At 33.7% G+C, this 17512-nt stretch overlaps 5 protein-coding genes and 1 pseudogene across 5 annotated transcripts; all 6 read right to left on the reverse strand.

Moving 5' to 3' along the window:
- On the reverse strand, nt 530-1585 carry LOC104759387 (adenylate isopentenyltransferase 6, chloroplastic-like). The gene is given in 2 exon segments (XM_019239608.1): nt 530-870; nt 873-1585. Coding segments are annotated over 2 exon segments (933 nt in total). The 5' UTR covers nt 1554-1585; the 3' UTR covers nt 530-618.
- On the reverse strand, nt 2122-4079 carry LOC104756726 (annotated as a pseudogene).
- Nucleotides 7475-9014, reverse strand: LOC104756727. The gene is made up of 6 exons (XM_010479355.2): nt 8852-9014; nt 8681-8770; nt 8442-8594; nt 8191-8343; nt 7948-8091; nt 7475-7859 (listed from the first exon to the last, which is right to left on the reverse strand). The coding sequence occupies exons 1-6, from the start codon at nt 8909-8911 to the stop codon at nt 7545-7547; spliced, it is 915 nt and encodes a 304-aa protein (XP_010477657.1). The 5' UTR covers nt 8912-9014; the 3' UTR covers nt 7475-7544.
- Nucleotides 9544-11129, reverse strand: LOC104756729. The gene is made up of 5 exons (XM_010479358.2): nt 10980-11129; nt 10738-10899; nt 10381-10521; nt 10152-10295; nt 9544-10032 (listed from the first exon to the last, which is right to left on the reverse strand). The coding sequence occupies exons 1-5, from the start codon at nt 11037-11039 to the stop codon at nt 9727-9729; spliced, it is 813 nt and encodes a 270-aa protein (XP_010477660.1). The 5' UTR covers nt 11040-11129; the 3' UTR covers nt 9544-9726.
- On the reverse strand, nt 13920-15254 carry LOC104756728. Its single transcript, XM_019239610.1, has 5 exons — nt 15169-15254; nt 14947-15095; nt 14695-14827; nt 14458-14604; nt 13920-14379 (listed from the first exon to the last, which is right to left on the reverse strand). The coding sequence occupies exons 1-5, from the start codon at nt 15226-15228 to the stop codon at nt 14071-14073; spliced, it is 798 nt and encodes a 265-aa protein (XP_019095155.1). The 5' UTR covers nt 15229-15254; the 3' UTR covers nt 13920-14070.
- Nucleotides 15854-17347, reverse strand: LOC109130226. Its single transcript, XM_019239609.1, has 5 exons — nt 17165-17347; nt 16941-17081; nt 16691-16831; nt 16458-16601; nt 15854-16323 (listed from the first exon to the last, which is right to left on the reverse strand). Exons 1-5 carry the CDS (start codon nt 17222-17224, stop codon nt 16018-16020), a joined length of 792 nt encoding a protein of 263 aa, XP_019095154.1. The 5' UTR covers nt 17225-17347; the 3' UTR covers nt 15854-16017.

The following is a 17512-nucleotide window of genomic DNA, read 5'->3' on the forward strand; positions in this document are numbered from 1 at the left end:
ATTGGGAGAAGGAAGGAGTAGCATGGAGATTTTGCAGAAGGACGTTGTGGAAGAAAGTGTCAAGACTGTGAACAATTTCTTGCTGGAATGGTAGTGTTTTGTTTTCCGACTAAATACATAAAATGTGTGTTAAAAAACAGTTGTAATTTGTGTGTAAAAGTAAATAAAACTCTAATGTATGTTTTAGAGAAAAAACCATGTTATGCTTGTATATGAGTTCTTGAAAACATTTGCATTTCATATGAGCTCTACCAAAATTTATGTTTTTAGTAGCCAATGTTGTGTTTAAGTTCATGACCTATTAAAGCGACAATTATGGCTGATTGTATCAAAGTAAGACAAAGGGAGAAGGACATTGTCGAAGAAAGTTCCAAGATTAATTGTTTGTACTTTGATACATTCGGTCATAATCTCTGCTTTAAAAGAGCCCATTTTTTAAATGTGTTGCTTAAGTTCCGATGAACCGCAGACTCTTAAAAACATAAATATGGTAGAGCTGATATATTGCAAAGGTGTTCAAGTACTCGTATAAAAGCATAATATGGTATTTTTCTTCAAATCATACAGAATTTTATTTATTTATAACACATATTTACATTATTTAATTAGAAAAAAAAACTACCCTTCCAGCAAGAAACTTTTAACAGTTTCCACGCTTTCCTCCACGATGTCCTTCTGCCAAATATCCATACTGCTCAATCCTTCTCCCAATACTTCTGAACTCTTATTCAGCTCCGCCATGATAGCTGCCGTGGCATCAAGCCTTTTGATTTCCCAGCCACCTCTTATCAGCTTGATAATTTTCTCTTTCTGCTTCTTAACAAGCAGACACGTCCTTTCTTTCATGGCCTTGACAGCCTCCTCGTAGGTACATTCTTTCTTCCCAAGTCCCACACTCCTGTGTTCTTCTCCCTTGGGTACATTCTAAAGTACCGATCGAACTCCTCTACGCCTATAGTCTTTCGGACCCCAAGTCGGGGCCCTAAATCGACTATTGGGTCATAGAAAGCGGCCAGCTGCTCGAACAGCCCCGACTCGATCATCTTGTCAACTCGGTTGCGCAAGTGTTGGAACAGAACCTGCTCTGAAACATCCACCCAGAAGATGCAGCAGTTGTACCTCAGGTCCGGGCAGATGGTTGAAAGACTCGAGCTAGGAGCGAAAGGATCAATTGTCGGGTCAAAACGCTCTGCAAGGAGAGCGTGGTTGAATGAGTTGGACCCACCAACTATAATAGGGAGTTTCCCTTTGGAAACAACTTCAGCGATGGACAATGTCGCTAAAGAGCGAAACTCTCTTGGGGTAAGTTCGCCATCTTCCGGGCGAAAGTCACCGAGAAGATGGTGCGGGACTCCACCTTGTTCATTGAGTGGGATGAGATTTGTTGCAATCTCTATCCCACTATAAACTTGCATCTTATCCGAATTTATGATCTCGCCGGAGAAATGTTTGGCGAGATCAACGGAGAGGCGTGACTTGCCAGTGCCGGTAGTACCCGTGATGAGGACCACCTTGTCCTTGGGAGTGTTTGGCCCTGATTTGCCCATGCACATGGTCACTGATCGTGGTTGCTGCGAAATGGTAGTGACGGNATTGGGAGAAGGAAGGAGTAGCATGGAGATTTTGCAGAAGGACGTTGTGGAAGAAAGTGTCAAGACTGTGAACAATTTCTTGCTGGAATGGTAGTGTTTTGTTTTCCGACTAAATACATAAAATGTGTGTTAAAAAACAGTTGTAATTTGTGTGTAAAAGTAAATAAAACTCTAATGTATGTTTTAGAGAAAAAACCATGTTATGCTTGTATATGAGTTCTTGAAAACATTTGCATTTCATATGAGCTCTACCAAAATTTATGTTTTTAGTAGCCAATGTTGTGTTTAAGTTCATGACCTATTAAAGCGACAATTATGGCTGATTGTATCAAAGTAAGACAAAGGGAGAAGGACATTGTCGAAGAAAGTTCCAAGATTAATTGTTTGTACTTTGATACATTCGGTCATAATCTCTGCTTTAAAAGAGCCCATTTTTTAAATGTGTTGCTTAAGTTCCGATGAACCGCAGACTCTTAAAAACATAAATATGGTAGAGCTGATATATTGCAAAGGTGTTCAAGTACTCGTATAAAAGCATAATATGGTATTTTTCTTCAAATCATACAGAATTTTATTTATTTATAACACATATTTACATTATTTAATTAGAAAAAAAAACTACCCTTCCAGCAAGAAACTTTTAACAGTTTCCACGCTTTCCTCCACGATGTCCTTCTGCCAAATATCCATACTGCTCAATCCTTCTCCCAATACTTCTGAACTCTTATTCAGCTCCGCCATGATAGCTGCCGTGGCATCAAGCCTTTTGATTTCCCAGCCACCTCTTATCAGCTTGATAATTTTCTCTTTCTGCTTCTTAACAAGCAGACACGTCCTTTCTTTCATGGCCTTGACAGCCTCCTCGTAGGTACATTCTTTCTTCCCAAGTCCCACACTCCTGTGTTCTTCTCCCTTGGGTACATTCTAAAGTACCGATCGAACTCCTCTACGCCTATAGTCTTTCGGACCCCAAGTCGGGGCCCTAAATCGACTATTGGGTCATAGAAAGCGGCCAGCTGCTCGAACAGCCCCGACTCGATCATCTTGTCAACTCGGTTGCGCAAGTGTTGGAACAGAACCTGCTCTGAAACATCCACCCAGAAGATGCAGCAGTTGTACCTCAGGTCCGGGCAGATGGTTGAAAGACTCGAGCTAGGAGCGAAAGGATCAATTGTCGGGTCAAAACGCTCTGCAAGGAGAGCGTGGTTGAATGAGTTGGACCCACCAACTATAATAGGGAGTTTCCCTTTGGAAACAACTTCAGCGATGGACAATGTCGCTAAAGAGCGAAACTCTCTTGGGGTAAGTTCGCCATCTTCCGGGCGAAAGTCACCGAGAAGATGGTGCGGGACTCCACCTTGTTCATTGAGTGGGATGAGATTTGTTGCAATCTCTATCCCACTATAAACTTGCATCTTATCCGAATTTATGATCTCGCCGGAGAAATGTTTGGCGAGATCAACGGAGAGGCGTGACTTGCCAGTGCCGGTAGTACCCGTGATGAGGACCACCTTGTCCTTGGGAGTGTTTGGCCCTGATTTGCCCATGCACATGGTCACTGATCGTGGTTGCTGCGAAATGGTAGTGACGGTGGAAAGGGGAGAACGGAAAAATGATGACAAGGTGATGAATGATGACAAGGTGATGAGTGCTTCCATTTTTTTTTGGTAGAGTAGAGAACACGAAACTGAGTTGGCTTTTTTCTGTTGTTGTTGAAGGAAATTTTTTCGCTTTAACTTAAGCTCTCCCCTCAGTGGTGGTGTAGCCTTCTTATTTATAGTACGTACGTTCATATCAATAATATATATATTTTAACATGTTAGTAAATGCAAATACGTACATGCATGCATAGCCCTATATATTATAGTAGTGTATACACATAAAGAGAAAATTGTAACTGAAGTATTGGAAATGTGTAATATGATGATTTTGTTTTTAAGCTCATAAACATCTTTGACAAATGATGTCCACTCCATTGCTAATTTCTTTGTTTTTATATATGTATTACTAAGTCAAGACCAAAAAACCAAAGATGCATACGCATGTTTCATGTTTGTCGCCCTGACATGCACGAAGAACTTTTGTTTTTTTAGTTTGTTTTAAAAAGTAAATTCAAATTAACTTTTTAACATTGCATGCATCCTTATTTTCATCCTTATAACGAGGAATTTGTTTTTTGGACTGGCTCCAAGAACCGTACAAGTTTCGACCATGCCCATGTTTTAAAACAGCTTACATGTAACCGTCCAAACCACAAGCCATATTAATGTTTGGATGATGAAAGAGATATTGGAAGCTTCTAAGTTCCAGAGAGATTTGTCAAGGTGGGAATTAAGAGAGATGCCTCAGTGAGAAATTAAATTTTAAGTATAAATAATTAAGTATTCATTGTTAATACGTTACTTTTGAAAAATTTCTTGCGTGTCAGGGAGGAGAAACAAAGTACATGTGAATATTTGGATTTATAAGGTGAAGTTTAAATCACTAACTGGTNAACGCTCTGCAAGGAGAGCGTGGTTGAATGAGTTGGACCCACCAACTATAATAGGGAGTTTCCCTTTGGAAACAACTTCAGCGATGGACAATGTCGCTAAAGAGCGAAACTCTCTTGGGGTAAGTTCGCCATCTTCCGGGCGAAAGTCACCGAGAAGATGGTGCGGGACTCCACCTTGTTCATTGAGTGGGATGAGATTTGTTGCAATCTCTATCCCACTATAAACTTGCATCTTATCCGAATTTATGATCTCGCCGGAGAAATGTTTGGCGAGATCANAGGGAGTAGTAACGCATACATTCAAATGCTTTTTCAGATAACCCGGAGAAAAATCTGAAGACTCAAACAAACTGTTTTGGTCAATGTATAGTTAATTTTTCTGATTTTGAAACGTTTACTAAAATACATTAATAACCATTTCACAGAATTTGATATGTGTCATTTCCAAGAGTGGGAGCAGGACGGTTACGAAGGGAAGATTCTTAGAAATTGATAATGATATCAAACAGTATAATTTTGCATGTGTAAGATATTGATTTCACCATATCATATTTTCTAATGTCAACAAATGTTTTTTAAAGAACTGAACTTTTGTTTCCACCGTAAAGAAACTAGATGTACTTACGAGCGTGTTTTAAAATCAAAGATATTTTAATGTGATAAATTTGATTAGATTTTGAAATCTATGAAGAAATTATATATTACCTAGCTAGTGTCCTTAATTCTACTGAAAAACATCAAGGATGAGTCCTAGAGGCCATAGATCGAGTGTCACTGACTTAAGAGAATATATGGAGTTAAATCCATATTAAGCTTCTTAAACATAAACAAAATTATATTATTTCAATACTAAGACCATCATTATACCGGTTGAAGTCATTAACGTTTTTTTTTTAAATACTATTTTAATTGAAACAAGTATAAACCAATAATAAGTGGCCATGTGTATAAATAGTGTAGGAATTATTTCTTCTTCATTCTCTTGTCTCTTTAATACTATCTTTTATTATTTACTCATTAAAATTTTGGTAAAGCAACAAGTAACGACCATTGGAGATGCCCTAATGTCTTTACAGATCTGTTTTTGTGTGTTTTGCTTTTACTTTTTTAAAGATGCTTAAAGATATTGTAAATTCTAATTTGAAATTTTATACTTGTATTATTATTCCAAAGCATTAATATATGATGATTGAAAATATAACACTTTGAAAAGCTAAGCTTTTAAGATCTTTGGAAATTGTTGATTTTTAAAAAACCTTTTTTTATATATTTATTAAGAAGTTATGGACATACATTCCCTCAGGCCAAGGACCATAGCATTTTATATGGTCATCTCCCAAGGATTGTCTCTCGAACCAGCGATCTCTAGACTTTGCCAGAGAGTCTTTACCAGTTGAGCTATCGAAGCTTGTTTTTTTTAAGAACTATACAAGATGTTAGCAAAGTATTAAGTTAAAATTGTTTGAAGAGAAACAAAAAATAACACATGCAAATAAAATCAATTGTAGAAATATAGATAATTTTGAAATTATGAAAGTGATTGGAAAAACTTGACCAAACTCTTGTTTAGTTAAATATGTAAAATTTTATGAATACCATCTCATTGATTAACATCACATGAAAATTTCTCTAAACAAACTTTTTTCAAGACATCATGTTCTCTAATTAATAATTTTTCATAGCTCAACAATTATCGAAATTTTTAACAGCTGTTTACAAATTACCTGCAGCCATTGCGTTCTTTGTGGAGCCTAGATGTTGGTTGACTATCGAGCAAGCTTCACTCCTTGATTTCTTGTCATATTGAGAACACGATTTGTGTCTCCTTACCTTTTTTTTTCATTTTTAGTACTTTCATTCCGATTTGTTTTTAAAAATTTGAAAGAAAAATGTATGAAACGTTTTTTAGGAAGTTTTCTATTATGCTTTCAGTTTTTATATACAAGTAGATTTGTTGTTGGACGATAGAATCTATGTTTCTTCCAACACGCGTAATGATGTGAGTAATGTTGTTTTCATTTTATTTTTTGTTTTATCTGCAAAAATTTTATATAGAAAGTAAATTTGTCGTTGGACGATAGAATCAATGTTTCTTGCATTGAGAACACGCGTTGCGACATGAGTAATATTGTTTTAATTTTTTTTTTGATTTACAGTTTTTTATAAAAGATAGAAAGTAGGTTTGTCGTGGGACGATAGAATCGATGTTTATTGCATTGCAAACACGTGTTATGATGTGATCAAAGTTCATAAAAACCTGTATATATATAAAAACAAAAAGATGTGAAAATAAAGACGTGTAAAACAAAAAGGTGCGAAAACTAACAAGTTCAAATATTGAAAGCTAGGGGTACGACGAAGAAACAAAATTGTTGGATCAAAATATTTTAACTTTATATAAACAAAGAGGTGTAAAACAAAAAGGTGTGAAAACTAATGGGTGCCAACATGCAAAGTTGGAGGTGCGACAAAGAAACACAATTGTTGTATTGAAACTTTGCAACTTTTGAGATCATTAACAAAGGATGAGATTATTAATAATACTCAAAGAATAAAATTTCTTCTCAAAGTTCATAAAAATCTGTATACTACATATATATATATATATATATATATATATATATATATAAAAATAAAAAGGTGTGAAAACAAAGAGGTGTGAAACAAAAAGGTGCGAAAACTAATAAGTGCAAACAATGAAAGCTAGGGTATGACGAAGAAACACAATTGTTGGATCAAAACATTACAACTTTATATATACAAAGAGGTAATATAAAACAAAAATGTATAAAAACTAATGGGTACCAACATGGAAAACTGAGGGTGAGACGAAAAAAAACAATTGTTGGATCGAAGAAATGTGATAAAGAGGTGTGAAACAAAAAAGTAAAAATTAATAGGTGCGATTTTTAAAATATGGAAATATGACCAAAAACACGATTATTAGAAAAATGACTTGCAACTGTAAAGATCATTAATAATTTTAGATCGTTAGATGAGATAACATAAACAATCTCATCTGTTAAATTAAAGTTTACCTCCAAAAATGAATTTGCTATTATATATAGATGATAGTTTTTTTTTCTCCTACTTTCTCAGTTTTCACTATTAATACGCTTACTCGTATCTTTATGGTCGGTACAAAATTAATTTGTTGAGAGTTTTGGGATATTGTTAACCCTATGCTAGGACAATAATCGAACCATGGTGTTAGGATTGGTTGGCCTAATGCCATAATTTCAAAGGTTTGATTATTGACTTCCCGAACAATTTAGTTTGGCCACTAATCAATTATATTATCTATACGTAGATTTTTTTTCTTTCATGTAATCATGTACTTTTTCTATGTATATGTTTAGTTAATCCAATGGAAGTATTTTTTTTTTATTTTATAATTATTAAACGCATATGAAGTATTAATTTACATATGACATATATCCACGAAATACCAAATATTATTACATTTTGTACATATTGATAGCAAATTTTCTAAGATCTTCAATCAAAGTCTTGGTGGCTTTGATGGTGATCCCACGAATGATCCAAGAAACCGGTGGCACGTTAAGAAGAGACGCAGGCTGAAAGATAAGCTCCATTCTCACCGTCGATGCAATCCTTCCTTTTCCGCCGCTACATCTTCTGTATTCTTCTCGACTCTTCGGCTCTCTTTGGTTGCACAAGCGTTCTGAATCTACGTATAGAGGCTCTATCTTCCACCTACCCTCGAACACTTTCATGTAAGTCATTGTGTTTTTCTTTTTCGTGTATTTTGCCTAAGCAAAAGATCGAACCCCATAATATATGCACCAAAAACTGAATTACTTCTTGTGAGGGATAGAGAGAGAAATTAAGTGATCTTACTCTAAGAGTTTGATGGTTTTCATCGATAATTAGATGAATTGGGATAGTTCCAGAAAACAAAAGAAACTTCCATCTCAGAACTTTGCTCACATCCGTGATTTGTCTTGGTCCATCCTTCTTCAAAACCTTTGTTGATTTGTTTTCCTTCATAGTAAAAAGCACCACACACTCTCAATTATATATTTACTGTTTATTAATTAATACTCAATTAAAATTATAAAGTTATATGAGAAAAAAACAAACCAGACGTTGTCGTCTACGGTCATCATCGACTACATCGTCCGCAGAAAAGAATGTTATGTTTCTTGGATTAGTGAGCATCTCATAGGCTCCTGGAGGGATTAATCCCACTGTGAGTTCTATGTTCATATGGCAAATACCATTTTTTGTTTTCACCTGCAAAAGAACAAACATGTATAAAAAGTTATTTTTCGTAAATCTTTAAACGTAATGGGATGTTGTTTTTTTCTTCTTCTTTCTGATTTTGCTATTACCTTAAACTTAGCAGGAGGAACATACCATGGATGCTTCTTCTTCTCTGCATGCCAAAGTTTTGATTGCGTTCTCATCTCCTTTAAATCAAAATATTTAGTATCCACGGCATACAGTGACTTGGATCTAACATCCCCAGGTTCCGTAGCTGCATTCTACAGGAAGAAACATAAACTAATTTCTATATTTAAAGGATATATATATATATAGTAATTTATACTGTTTGCTGATTTGCTCTTACATCACCAGGTTCGGCGTACCATGGTTTTAGATTGGTATCTTTCTCTGACATTGAATTAGACTCAACATCCTCATGTCTCCCAGATTCAGCCTACAAAAACAATAAAGAATTAATAGTAGTTTATACTTATTTGAATTGTTGGATTCTCTGATTGATGAAAACGAAACCAACCTTAGGACGTTGTTGAATGTTCAGATTGATCCAGCCACCAAATCCAGGATATAGACTCATTTCTCTCTCAAATGACGATACAAAGCTTGTATAGTTGCATCTATGAAATTTTAGGAATCTTAGTTAAGACTTGATTCATATTTAGACATTATACAGTATGCAACTGAACAAAAAGGTGTACGTACACGTTTACCTACCTTGTAACAAAGAAGTGGACATGACAGCTCCATTCTCGTGAGTTCTTGACGTACAAGAAAGAAGCTTCCTCTGGACTATTGTGTCATAGTCTCATTTTTCTGAAAAAAATTATAGAAACTTGAGTGTGGTAGCTTTTCCCCGTTACTGAGAAAACCTATTCACTATCCGTCAATAAACATTAAATCTACATTTTTTCATAGATTTAGTTTTTCTTTGTGTACTATAAAGCTAGTTTGAGTTGGTATTGTTGCAGTTCATACCTGAATACATCCACATAAGGTATGTTTAACAAAAAAAAAAAAACAAAAGAACATAATCTTTTCGATTCTTGCACAAGCGTACCACTTTATAGCTACCTTCAAATACTTTCATGATCTTAGATATATAAGGATATATAAGATAAGAAACGAAGTGTGTTGGAAATATATAATCTTATATTTATCATTTGACCGATCGCATACAACATATTTTATGATGCATGCTGGGCATCGAGTTATAGGCCTAAAGTATCACTGATCACGTCCTAAAGTAAACGCGCATTTTTTTTTTTAAAGTTAAGGATTGTAAGAATATATTAAATTTGAAACACACAAATGCCGATATGCATGCGTATTTAAGTTAGTGTTTAAATTTTCATGTTTGTTGCTTGAAAGTCTTTATAACATTATTATCTAGAGTCACTCTCGTAACACGACACTCGCATGTTGAAGCATTTTGAGCAGAGTTGTGGTGGTCTTGATTGTAATATCACGAATAAACCAAGAAAATGGCGGCAAATTAAAAGGAGGATATGGCTGAAAGTATTGGTCCATTGTTACTTTCGATGCTATCCTTCCTCGTTCGCCACTACAAGTTTTGTATTCTTGTAGACTCTTCGGCTCCTTTTGCTTGCACAAGCGTACTGAATCAGCATATAGTGGCTCCACTTTATAGCTACCTTCGAATACTTTCATGAAAATCATTTTCTCTTTTTTATATTTTGCCTATGTCCGCAACAAGCAAGAAAACACAAGTTAAAGACAATAGTAAGAAAAAATAGTGAGGCTTATTAAAGAACGATACAAAATATTGATTACTGTGAGGGTATAAAACTTCTTCTTACTGTAAATTTTTTTTGGTTTTCATCCACAATTAATTCTATCGGGATAGAACCCGACCACCAAAGGAAGTCCCATGCCAGAGCTTGCTGCACCTTCACGATCTGCCTCGGTCCATCCTTCTTTAAAACTTTTCTTGATTTGTATTCCTTCATCAAAAAAAAAAAATATCACACTCTCAAGTACTTCTACTATCATTAATACCACACTCGGAACATATGATAGGGAAAAAACCAGAAGTTGACGCCCATGCTTGTTCATATCAAAGAAGAGTGGGCCGTCATTTGGATTAGTGAAAAGTTCGAAGACTCCATCAGGTATCCAGCCCAATGTCATTTCTATGTTCATATGGCATAGTCCCTTTTTTGTCGTCACCTTAAAAAAGAATTAAATATTAAGATCGTTATTCGTTTACAAAATAACATTCATAAAACCTAGCTAGTATACTTCAATAAACTGTTACTTTTGACTTCAAAATATTGACATGGTATCAGTCTAGCAGAGCAAGGTTTAACCTAGGATTCTCCAAATTATTCTTTCTAGTATACAATCAAGTATTTAGATTTTTGGTAGCCTATTTGTTATTATTACCTTCACCTTAGGAGGGGCATCATACCATGGATGCTTCTTCTCTCCAACACTCCAAAGTTCATATTGCTTCTTCATGTCCTCTTTGTCATAATATAATTGATTATTACTATCTTTCTCTGACACTGAATTAGTATTAACATTCGCAGATGTTTTGGCCTCAGCCTACATTAAGAAACATCAGTTACAATACTTTATACTAATTTGACTTGTCGAGTTCTCTAATTGATGGAGATGAAACTGACCTTGGGAGGCTGCTGAGTGTTCTGATTGATCCAGCCACCAAATCCAGGAAATACCCTCATTTCGCTCTCAAAAGTTTGTCCAACAATACTTACCTAATCAGACAGAAAAAGCCCAGAAAATGTGGTACAATGTTTGTATATATATTATGATTTGAGGCCATAAAAGCTTGGTTCAGATTTTAGAAAAAAAAAAAAAAAAAACACAACATAAACCAGAGGTAATAGTGTACGTTAGGATTTACGTGTGGAGAAACAAAGAAGTGGACAGCTCCATCCTCGTGAGTTTTACGTAATGAATAACACAAAACAGTTATTCCCTTATTTCGTATGTAGTTTGTGTTGTATTGTAATGTTGATTTCTTGAAATCTTATGAGTGTTGTTTGAGTATTAAACTACGAAGAGGTTACTATTCAGATAATTAAATGAATTAAGTATTATAACATGAATGTCAAGTATATCCGCACTAGCTGTCCCAAAGGCTTGTTCAATTTATTTGTTGTTTCAATATATAAGATCCAAGGTTTCTATACCAAAATGTTGTATCTATTTCTTTAGTTAAATGGAAACATTTTACCAAAAAAAAAAAACATATCCACATAAACAGTATACCTAACCATATCTTTGATAGAAGAATTGTTTTGTTTAAACTGAAAAGTGAAAAGCATGCATCTTATATAATATGAGAAGATTTTTCTCAACTTTTGCTAAGGAGAGGACATTTGGCATGTTATCTATCTAACACCTGTCTTATTTTGTTGTTTGGACTTAATTAACTAAATTCATTTGTACTTTGGACCTAAGTAACTACTGGCCCATAAAATAAAATAAAAAACTCTCAACATTTCATTTTTTCCTTCTTCAATAAAAACCATTTCTAGGCCTTTGTTGATCTAAAACCACCATTTATCAGTTTTTGGGTTTCATCCTAGGAAAAATTGATGATAGTTTATTTTGAAATGATAAATAGGGGTTTCAATCTTATATATGATTCAGGAGCAAGAACAAATTCTAAATTATGTAAAAATTTGATTTATTGGTCTAAATCTTATAAATGATTCATGGGCAAGAAAGAATTCTAGATTTTGTTAGATTGTGGGATGTTTATGTGTTCTCAGAATAAATTATCATCAATTTTTCCTAGGACCTAAGTAACTACTCGCCCATAAAATAAAATAAAAAACTCTCAACATTACATTTTTTCCTTCTTCAATAAAAACCATTTCTAGGCCTTTGCTGATCTAAAACCACCATTTATCAGTTTTTGGTTTCATCCTAGGAAAAATTGATGATAGTTTATTTTGAAATGATAAATAGGGTTTCAATCTTATGTATGACTCAGGGCAAGAACAAATTCTAAATTATGTAAAAATTTGATTTATGGGTTTAAATCTTATAAATGATTCATGGGCAAGAAAGGATTCTAGATTTTGTTAGATTGTGGGATGTTTATGTATTCTCAAAATTCTCTTATCAATTCATAAATTTCTAGCTCAAATTTTCAATTTTGGGTTTCCATTCCTGCTTAGTTTTTGGCATTTAGTCTTATATAACCTAATGGTGGGATGTTTTCCGTAATTAATTTGGTAATTGCTTACTCATTTATTCCTCATTAGATCTTACCAATTCTTTTTCAATAAAAGTAGTATTCTTTTCCTTTTCCATAAAATTAGAATCCATCCCTAATTACTCTCCTTTTAACACAAATTTTCAGTCATTATTATTTAATTTCAGTCATTAGGTTCCTATGAAGAATTATCTTATTTTTTATATATTTTTCCAAATTTTAATAGGAATTCTTGAATAATTTTAATAGCTTCACTTGCTTGGCCTATGGGTCGGGCTTTGAACCATGTTTTATTTTTACTTCAAGTTGTCGTGTTTGTTGGTTGTGTTAATATTACTACATCATGAAAAAATTAACTATCATGATTTAATAAGTTGAACAAGGTTTTGTTCCTTTCTTATATTTTAGAATCTCTATTTTTTTTTATTTTTTTTTTTGGCATTCATGTGGTAAAGCAGGCTAAAACTTCTACTTATTGGACGATGCATATGAGTCTTTCTATTGTAAATTTAGTTTCTTATTAGTCTTCATCTTTAAAGAAAAAAAAAGTATTTTAAACTATTATAAAAAAGGAAAATTGTATGTTACTATCATATGCTTAAAAAACCATGTTGTTAAGCTTGTAATGTCTTTTTATCTCATGGTACGATATGAGTTGCAAATTTCTATATTATATCTGATTAATTTGACTTCTATAGTGAGTAGTATATGCTAATTGTATATTGGTATCATATATTTTTAGGAATCTTAGTATCAAATAGCGCATTTTCAAAAATAACCCTTTTTCCTATGTCACTTTTCAATAATACTCTTTCATGTTGTTCATTTTCAAAAATATCCATTTTTTATGTATAAAATGACTAAATTCTAAATTCTAAACTCCAAATACTAAACCCTATCCCATCAAAATTATATCCTAAATATAAAATAGAGAACCCACACCTTAAAAAAAATTCTTAAAATTAAGTTAACATATTGAAATTTGTGTAAAAAAGGGCAAAAATGAAAATATTCAAAAATGGGGTATTTTTGAAAAGAGGTATCTCAAAAATGATATTTCTAACAAATTCTCATATTAGAAAGAGGTTCCAAAATTTCTTTACATTAAAAATATAATATTATATGATGAGACTCACTAATGCACATGCTCTAATTAATATGTATGGAAAATCTAAAGGGAAAAAAAACCATAAATACTCTACTATATAATCAAATTTCTCCATGTGTTGAAATACTCTAATACTATATATAAAATGAAAACTCAAGTAACATCAAACAAATAAACCCAAAACAAATTTATATGATGAATATATATTTAAAATCACAAAATAATCATTACTGAGTAAACAAATAAAATCTAATAATCTCCAAATTACTAAAATTGAATAACAATGTAAGCTAAAATCATGCGTAGCACGAGATGACTTCTAGTTTTTTATATATTCGCCTAGCTATTAGGATTCCTTTTTGAATAAACTGCATATATACCACAATAACCGGTTCATTTCGATCGGTTTTTAAGCTTTTCAAACTTTTCGTAAAGTAATACCGGCTTTTCTAAGATCTTCAAGCAAATTCTTGGTGGTTTTGATGGTGATCCCACGGATAATCCCAGAAATTGGTGGTGTATTAAGAAGAGAAGAAGGCTGAAAAATCTGTTCCATTATCACTTTCGATCCAACTTTTCCTTGTCCACCGCTACATATTTTGTATTCTTCTCGACTTTTTGGCAACCTTGTCTTGCACAAGCGTTCCTGATCTACGTAGTCTGGCTCAACTTTCCAGCTACCCTCAAACACTTTCATTAGCATCATTTTCTTTGTCGTATATTTTGCCTATGCAATATATATTCAAAACACTAATTAATTCATCCAAAATTTGAACTAATCAAAACATATGATAAGCTTTCTTACTGTTAGATTTTTATGGTTTTCATGGATAATTAGATGTATTGGGATATCTCCAGAAAACAACCCAAGGAAGTTCCAGGACAAAGCTTTTTCCACCTTAGTGGTTTGCCTTGGCCCATCCTTTCTCAAAACCTTTGTTGATTTGTTTTCCTTCATTGGAAAAAAAACCACACTCTCAATTTAGCTTATATAAATTTATAGTATATCAATACTCAGTTTACAACTATGTAAAAAAAATACCAAACGTTGGCGCCCGGCCTTGTCCTCTTCGAAGAAAGGAAAGTTGTTTGGATTAGTGAACATCTCGTAGACTGCTTCAGGAGGCAATCCCAGTTTGAATTCTATATTCATATGGCAAAGGCCCTTTTTGTTGTCGCCTTTAAACATTCAAGATGTAAGAAAGTTTTGAAGAAATTTTACTCTTAATCCTAGCAATTCCTCTTAGAGGCAATAAAAATCTAAAAGTTTTGAAAATTTTGTTTGCTATTTGGTCTTACCTTCACCTTAGCTGGAGCATCATGCCATGGATGCTTCTTCTCTGCAGCTCTCCAAAGTTTTGATTCCTTCTTTACCTCAGCTACGTTATAGTATTTAGGATCTACAACCCACACAGAATTAGATGCGGGGCTCTTGGACTCGACCTACAACAAAAAACACTATTCTAAATTTTATTTGACTTCTTTGAGTTCTGTGATTGATAGAGTTGAAATTGACCTCATCAGGCTCTTCAATATTCTGATTGATCCATCCACTAAATCTAGGAATTACACTCATTTCTTTCTCAAATTTTAGTCCACAAAGGATACTAGCAAGAGAAAATGACGATCAAAATCTAAGATAAAAGCTTGATTTAGGTATATATAAAATACAAATATGAAGAAACGTATAAGAATGTACAAGGGAAAACGAATTGGGCAGCTCAATCTTCATGAGTTTCTGACGTACAGGCGTCAACTACATGAATCCTAAATCCTTAATCCTCCTCTTGTCCCATCAATTCAATCTTTGGATGTGTCAAATTTGATTTGATATTGATTCTTTGAGTCAACGTTTCTCCACAATAAAAATGTAAAATTAAAATTCTCTTTTCATTATGAAAAAACATTGCATAAAACTTTGATAGAAATTACCTTTATTATTTTTTTTTAACTTAAGTTGCTTCAATTAATTGCTTCATAGTTTAAGGTTTTTGTTTCTTTTATCTGTTTGGAAATACCTTGGATTTTCCGGTTATTTATTTAGTTGTTTATTTGGGAGTAAAAGATTGTTCCTAATTTCAGTTGGTTTTGTTTTTGAGTATATAGATTAAACATTTTTGAGATTATCAAAACGAGTTTTTGACTCTGGTCTCAACGTGATTTCTTTGTCGACAAGAAGCAGTTTCTATGCCATTCACGTTTTGGAATCATCCGGTTGAACCATTTCATGCTTTTACATTGTACCAGATATAATATTGGTATTGAGCTTTGTTACAACTTGCAACATACATATGTGTGATCAGTTAGGTTAGTGTTTTCCATGTTTGTAGCTGGATGTCTTTATAATGTCGCGTTATCTAGAGACTCACTCTCGTAGTACGGCACCCGCATGTTGAAGCATTTTGAGTAGAGTTTCGGTGGTTCGGATGGTGATATCACGAATGAACCAAGAAATTGGCGGCAGATTAAAAGGAGGATATGGCTGAAAATATTGGTCCATTGTTACTTTCGAGGCAACTCTTCCTTGGCCGCCACTACATGTTTTGTATTCTTGTAGACTCTTTGGCTCCTTTTGCTTGCACAAACGTTCTGAATCTACGTATAGTGGCTCTATTTTCCAGTTACCTTTGAAAACTTTCATGAACATCATTTTCTCTTTCTTATATTTTGCCTGTCCACAACAAGCAAAATGAAAAAATCAAAGTTAAATTTCACCAATACAAAACAAAAATAGTAATATTTATCAGAAAACATACAATATATATATTGATGATTGTAAGGGGCACATAGAAGCAAACTTCTTACTGTGAGATCTTTTTTGTTTACATCGACAATTAGCTTTATCGGGAAATATCCAGACCACCAAAGAAAGTCCCATGCTACAGCTTTCACCAACTTCACCGTCTGCCTCGGTCCATCCTTTTTCAAAACCTTTCTTGATTTGGTTGCCTTCATCAGAAAATATCATACTCAGGTCTTACTATACAATTACAACCACATTAGAAACATAGTGTCCATATCCATATCAAGGAAAAAACCAGAAGCGGGCGCCCATTCATATCCATATCGAAGAAGAGTGAGCCGTTATTTGGACTAGTGAAAAGTTCGAAGACACCATCAGGAGTCAAGCCAAATGTCAATTCTATATTCATATGACAAAGACCCTTCTTTGTTGTAACCTTCACACAAAAAAAATATAAGGAAACTTAAAGCTTAGTATCCTTAATTTTACCAATTTCCTTTAAAGATCTAAATATTTGAATTTATTAACTGATTTGCTATAATTACCTTCACCTTAGGAGGTGCATCATACCATGGATGCTTCTTTTGTGCAGCTTTCCAAAGTTCATCTTGCCTCTTCATCTCCTCTTCGTCATAACTTGGTTCTTCCTCATTATTGGTATCTTTCTCTGATCTCCTGGACTCAGCCTACATCAACAAATAGAGTTATTGTTTATGTTAATTTACCTTTGCGCGTTCAGCGTTCTCTAATTGATGGAAATGAAACTGACCTGAGGATCCTGTTTTATGTTCTGATTGATCCAACCACCAAATCCAGGAAACACACTCATTTCTTGAAATATTTTATCACGACGATCCAACGCTAGAGTCTAGCTATTATGGTTTGAGGAACACCAAGATGAAACTGAGATATGGTACACGTTATGTTTTACGTATGGAGAAATAAAGAAGTGGGCAGCTCCATTCTCGTGAGTTTTACGTATTGAAGAAAGAAATAAGTTAATTCCCCTTTCCCTTATGTCGTATATATGGACAGAACCATGCATAGAATTTTCAAGGTGCAGTTTTTTTTTTTTTTTTTTTTTTTTTTTTTTTTTTTTTTTTTTTTTTTTTTTTTT

Source organism: Camelina sativa, chromosome 17 (assembly GCF_000633955.1).
Source record: "Camelina sativa cultivar DH55 chromosome 17, Cs, whole genome shotgun sequence".
Taxonomy (NCBI): domain Eukaryota; kingdom Viridiplantae; phylum Streptophyta; class Magnoliopsida; order Brassicales; family Brassicaceae; genus Camelina; species Camelina sativa.